We start from the raw sequence: 5,464 nt of genomic DNA, 5'->3' as shown, positions 1-5,464 counted from the left end.
GGCAAGAACCTCCATGGAGGCTGGATTGGGGTGGTGTCCCTGGGGGACCTCCACACAAGCTGAAAGCCCCTACTCAGGGGCCCGCCCGGGGCTGTGGGAGGAGCCGGATGGAGGCCCAGTCTGATGGAGGAGACATACAGCAGCCCTGGGTGTCGCCGGGGAGGCTCCTGACTTCACCGTCTTAGGCTGGCTGTGTGATGCCAGGCAAGCGCTTTCCTTCTCTGAGCCTCAGTTCCCTAATCTTTAAAAGGGGCGCATTCGCCTGGGGACTGAGGCTCACATTGACCCCCCACTTCCTTCCTCCATGCTTTAGAAGGAAGATGGTGGGCCCCACAATGGGGCTCCTGAGTGTGGTCCTGAGGGAGAGCTCCCTAGGGATCTTCCTAGGGCCAGTGACAGAGGCTGAGGGATGCTGTGGCCTGGACAGGAGCTTCCAGGGGCATCTGGGAAGGTGTCCTGGAGGGGAGCTACAGTGGGCAGGAGCCAAAGGTTCCAGGTGGACATGGGTGGGGACAATGCCCCCAATGACGCAGGAGCAGGTGCAGAGGCCCGGGACCTGCAATGATGCTGAGGCTGTGGCAGCCGCGGAGTCTGAGACTCCTGAGGCTGTGGCAGCCGCGGAGTCTGAGACTCCTGAGGCTGTGGCAGCCGCGGAGTCTGAGACTCCTGAGGCTGTGGCAGCCGCGCAGGCATGGATGGCCTGGAGTAGGGTGGCCTCAGTGGGAGGCCTTGGTAACACAGTCCCCTCGTCTTTGCAGTCAGCCAGGGAGGCAGGCCCTGTGTGCAGGCTGCAGAGAACCAGAGGACTCTGGACACGAGTGTTCCCACTGAGTGGGAGAAGGGAGTGACCTGGCCAGCAGGGTTAGGGCTGAAGGGTGGATGAAGGTACCAGGAAGGCTGAATCCGGGCAGCACTGGGCTGAGGGGATAACTGATGCAGTGAGAGATGTCACCAAGAGTCCCACGTGGGCAGGCGTGCCATTTGCTGTTGGGCAGCCAGAGTCCAGGATGGGGAGTGGCAGGCACCTCTTCTCCAGACCGGAGGTCGGTCTCGGTTTCTCCTACTGCCTCCAGGCCCTGAGCGTTCTGCACGTCTGGAAAAGACTCTGAGGGTGTTTGGGAACAAACCTGGGGAGGAAGGTGGGGCCAGAGGTGGTGACTGAGGTGGTCAGCCTGGGGTCAGGTGCTGGGGACGTTGTGGGGAGCTGTGGGGGAGGAGGTCCATCTCAGAAAGCCAGTGGTGGCTGTGGAGTATCAGGCAGTGCAGGGTCGGAACAGGCTGGCTCCTGTGTGGATGTCCTGGGAGCTCTGAGCTGGGAGCAGGGCCCTCTGTGGAGTGTGCTCTCTCACTCCCTGCACTGTGCCTTCCGAAGACCCCGAGAGGGAAGCCGCCCGCCTGCCTGCCTGCCTTGCCGGTCCCCGCTCCAACAGGCACATCCTGTCCCCAGCCAGGCCAGGCTGCTGCTCGCTGGGTTTCCTGCCCTCTCCCCTGCAGTTCTGTATTTACAGCAAAAATATTTAAGTAAGCGCAAGCAGAAGTCGTACAGAAGCCCAGCTCTGCATGGGATCCCTGCCTGCTCCTGCAACACCCCCATTCTCCTTGCTCATCCACGGGCAGGCTCTCGCGTGGGGAGAGCTCACTAACATCAAGTTCAATAGCAACCCTCGGGCCCACGGGCTCCACAGTTCATACATAAAAGTCCCTGGGTGCCAGGGAACCAGTGCACGCAGCTTTGGGATGACCAGTAACTGGTGCTCCCGGCAACTCAGCTTTCTTCTCTCCTTTGAGGCCAGCCTGCCCTGAAGTCACTCCCTGCAACCTGGTGGCTTTTCTCTCCCCAGATGGTTAAGTGAGTCAATGGATGCCTTAGCCGAGAGATAGTTAAAGGGGAATTAAAAACTGCAGAGCAGGATCCAAGTCTGCACTTCACTTTTTTAAAAAGACCTGAAATCTTTGCGGGTGCACCTGTGTCATCAGGCTGGGGCCTGACCCCTGTGGGCAGGCGTCCCCCAGCCTCTTGCATGGAGGTTAACAAAGAGGCCGCTGTAGAATTCTGGACTTTCCACCATGCTGTGGGGCTTTCCATCCCAGCCCCTTGCCCGCAGGGGATCTGGAGCTGCCAAGGCTCCCTGGAGGAGGCCCTGGTGACATAGACCCCAGGAGTGGAGTGAGGAACTGGGGGATCGGCCTGTCTTCAGTGGGGGTGATGCCTTTGTGAGACTGAGTCTCACTTTCCCAAGAGGCGCCTGGGCAGCAGAGCTCTGGGACAGTATCGGGCTCCATCCCTGAGCCCCATGTCCTCGGCTGGAGCGGGGAGGGCCCGGCAGCCCTTTCTCCCACATCCATGCTTTTCCCTTGGACGCCTGCGGGCCTGCCACGCCCTGGGCTAGGCCTTGAGAGCTTCGTGATTCTGCTCACTCCATCGGCAGAACGGTCTTCTCAGGTTGTTTCATCGTGATTAGTGCCATCCACGATGTGGAAACTGAGGCCCGTTGCAGGGAGGAGCTTGGCCAGAGTCACGAAGCTGCTAAGAGGCAGAACCATGACTCACCTTGATGCACGGAAGAACGGAGGTTTTTCAGGTCCATGCTCCGGCTGTGCTGGGTGCCCCTCAGGTGCCCAGGTCACATCAGACGTTCTCAGCCTGCAAAGAGAGGGGACGCTGCCTATGTGATGTGTACAGAAGTCGGGAGGAGCCAGGTCCTAATGGCAGAGCAGGGAAGGGGCTGGAGGGGACTTGGCCTTGGCCCCTCAGACAAGCCTGGACTCTGTGCCTTCTCTCCTGCTCTGGCTGGAGGTTCCATCCTCTGTAGCTCCCTGGAAGGGCCAGGCTCCCAGAGGCCAGGAGTCTGAGTCAGGGTGGCCTCGGGGGATGTGGAGCCCTGGCCAGGCCTTGGTTCCTGGAGGCCCTGGGCCCTGCTTCTGCAGGCTGGCCAGGTGGTCTGGCATCAAAGGAGGTGTGGGTCTCCTCAGGACACTTTGCGAGGACCCTAGCATGCTCCTGGCCGCCAGCTTCTTCACCAGGCCTCGATTTCCTCACTGCAGAGAGGAAGTTGCCTCTGCTTGTTGAGGGCGGGACGGCCATTCCACACAGGTGTTCAAGTCAGGGAGGCAGCTCCGAGTACTGGTGAACTCAGAAGCACCCCTGCTCAGCCAAGGGCGTTGGGTGGGGGGGAACCCCCTGCCCCCTCCCCTCCTACTAGTCTTGTCTCAAACCTGCCCCATTGGTTGGGCCTCAGGTTCCCTGGTCTGGACTCTCCACTGCATCCCACTGTGGGTATGTGTCTAGACAGGGTCGCTTTTCTCAGTGAACTAGGGGGCTGTGGTGCCAGATTTTTTCTTCCTTTTTTTGCAGAATTGACCATCTGCCTTGCAGTCTTACCAAATGGCCCAGTGGGTAGGCTGGGGCCCTCTCAGTGGACAGGCCCTGGGAGAACAGTGCCCTGCCCTCTGCCCCCCCAAAGCCCACCAGCCATGTACTGAATGTTGGTCACCCCCCAGCATTCTTACATTATGGTCTCACTCCCAAGGTGATAGTAGTAGGGAGTGGGACCTTTGGGAGGTCATTAGGTCGCGAGGACTCTGCCCTCAGGAACGGATGTATAAAAGGGGCCTGATGGCTGGGCACAGTGGCTCATGCCCATGAGCCCAGCACTTTCCGAGGCTGGTGAATCACCTGAGGTTAGGAGTTCGAGACCAGCCTGGCCAACATGGTGAAACCCCCATCTCTAGTAAAAATACAAAAATTAGATGGGCGTGGTGGCACACCTGTAATCCCAGCTACTCAGGAGGCTGAGGCAGGAGAATCACTTGAACCTGGGAGCAGAAGTTGTAGTGAGCTGAGATCACGCTACTGCACTCCAGCCTGGGCAAAAGAGCAAGACTCTGTCTCAAAAAAAAGGAGGGGGGCCTGAGGCAGCCCCTGTGCCCCTTCCTCCATGTGAGGATGTGTAGAAGGTACCATCTAGGAACCAGGAAAAAGGCAACAGGCCCTCAACAGTGGTGGCACCTTGATCTTGAACTTCCCAGCTTCCAGAACTGTGAATGAGAAATTTCAATTTTTTTTTTTTTCTTTTTGAGATGGAGTCTCACCCTGTTGCCCAGGCTGGAGTGCAGTGGCGCAATCTTGGCTCACGGCAACCTTCGCATCCCGGGTTCAAGTGATTCTTCTGCCTCAGCCTCCCTCGTGATCTGTCCACCTCGGCCTCCCAAGGTGCTGGGATTACAGGCATAAGCCACTGCACCTGGCCAATTTCTACTGTTTATAATTGCCTGGTCTAAGGATTTTCTTGCAGCAGCATGGTGGACCGAGATGCCTCTCACGCTGAGTATCACACACTCTGAGTCACTCTGGTTTTGCTGCCCACCCTTCCTCTCTCCTCCCTCTCCAGTCTGGTCATGCTGAACAGACCAAAGCTCCTACAGATGCAAAGAGTGACTTTGGGGGTCGGTGCACTGTCGGCAGCAGGACATGAAGTCACCAGGGGCACTAGGTCAAATGCCCTGGAGAGTGCAGTGCTCTGGGGTTGGGCAGGACACCCATCTGGAACTGCACAGCCCACCGTGGGGCCCACCTGCTTTTCTGTTTTGATCCCAGAGTCAACAGCCCATTGTCCACGGATTGTAAATAGCAGGAAGCCTAAAATTAGGAGGAAGGGATGACAACAGGTGCTGCCTGCAGCAGGGCACAGAATGGCCCTTGGAGACCTCAGGCCATACTTGGATAAACATATTTTTCCATCCGGTTAGCCCACCAGCCCAGTGTTGGGTGTAGCAGGACCATATGCTTCAGTTACGAGGCCGGCCTTCAGTTTGGAAGAAATCCAATTTATCAACTTTTCCTTTTACATTTATTTTCTTGTGCTTTTGGAGTCAACTCTAAGAATTCTTTGCCTAGCCCTAGATCCTGAAGATTTTCTCCTATGTTTGTTTCTAAATGTTTTATAATTTTACATTTACATTTAAATCTTTGTGATCCCTTCCAAGTTAATATTTACAGAAGATGTGAGACCTAGGCTGAGCCTCTTTGCCCCCACTCCATGGGTATCCAATTTGTTAAAAGGTTGTCTTTCTGCCATTACATTTATTTTATATCTTTGTCAAAAGTTAGTTAGGCAGTAAATCAAACGGATCCAAAACCTACATAGAAAAGTAAAAGCGGCCGGGCGCGGTGGCTCAAGCCTGTAATCCCAGCACTTTGGGAGGCCGAGACGGGCGGATCACGAGGTCAGGAGATCGAGACCATCCTGGCTAACACGGTGAAACCCCGTCTCTACTAAAAATACAAAAATCTAGCCGGGCGAGGTGGCGGGCGCCTGTGGTCCCAGCTACTCAGGAGGCTGAGGCGGGAGAATGGCGTGAACCCGGGAGGCGGAGGTTGCAGTGAGCTGAGATCCGGCCACTGCACTCCAGCCTGGGCGACAGAGCAAGACTCCATCTCAAAAAAAAAAAAAAGAAAAGAAAA

At 56.7% G+C, this 5,464-nt stretch overlaps 1 protein-coding gene across 1 annotated transcript in view; it reads right to left on the bottom strand.

Annotated features, from left to right (window-relative positions):
• Positions 1–2,588, bottom strand: part of AIRE (autoimmune regulator) — a 15,440-nt gene extending 12,852 nt beyond the window's left edge. The window contains exon 1 of the mRNA XM_011954231.1: positions 2,552–2,588. Coding sequence (XP_011809621.1) covers positions 2,552–2,588 — 37 coding nt within the window. The remainder of the gene's footprint in view (positions 1–2,551) is intronic.
• Between the last annotated feature and the right edge of the window lie 2,876 nt (positions 2,589–5,464).

Source organism: Colobus angolensis, unplaced genomic scaffold, assembly GCF_000951035.1.
Source record: "Colobus angolensis palliatus isolate OR3802 unplaced genomic scaffold, Cang.pa_1.0 Scaffold38, whole genome shotgun sequence".
Taxonomy (NCBI): Eukaryota; Metazoa; Chordata; class Mammalia; order Primates; family Cercopithecidae; genus Colobus; species Colobus angolensis.
This window is presented reverse-complemented; position numbering and strand designations above follow the sequence as displayed.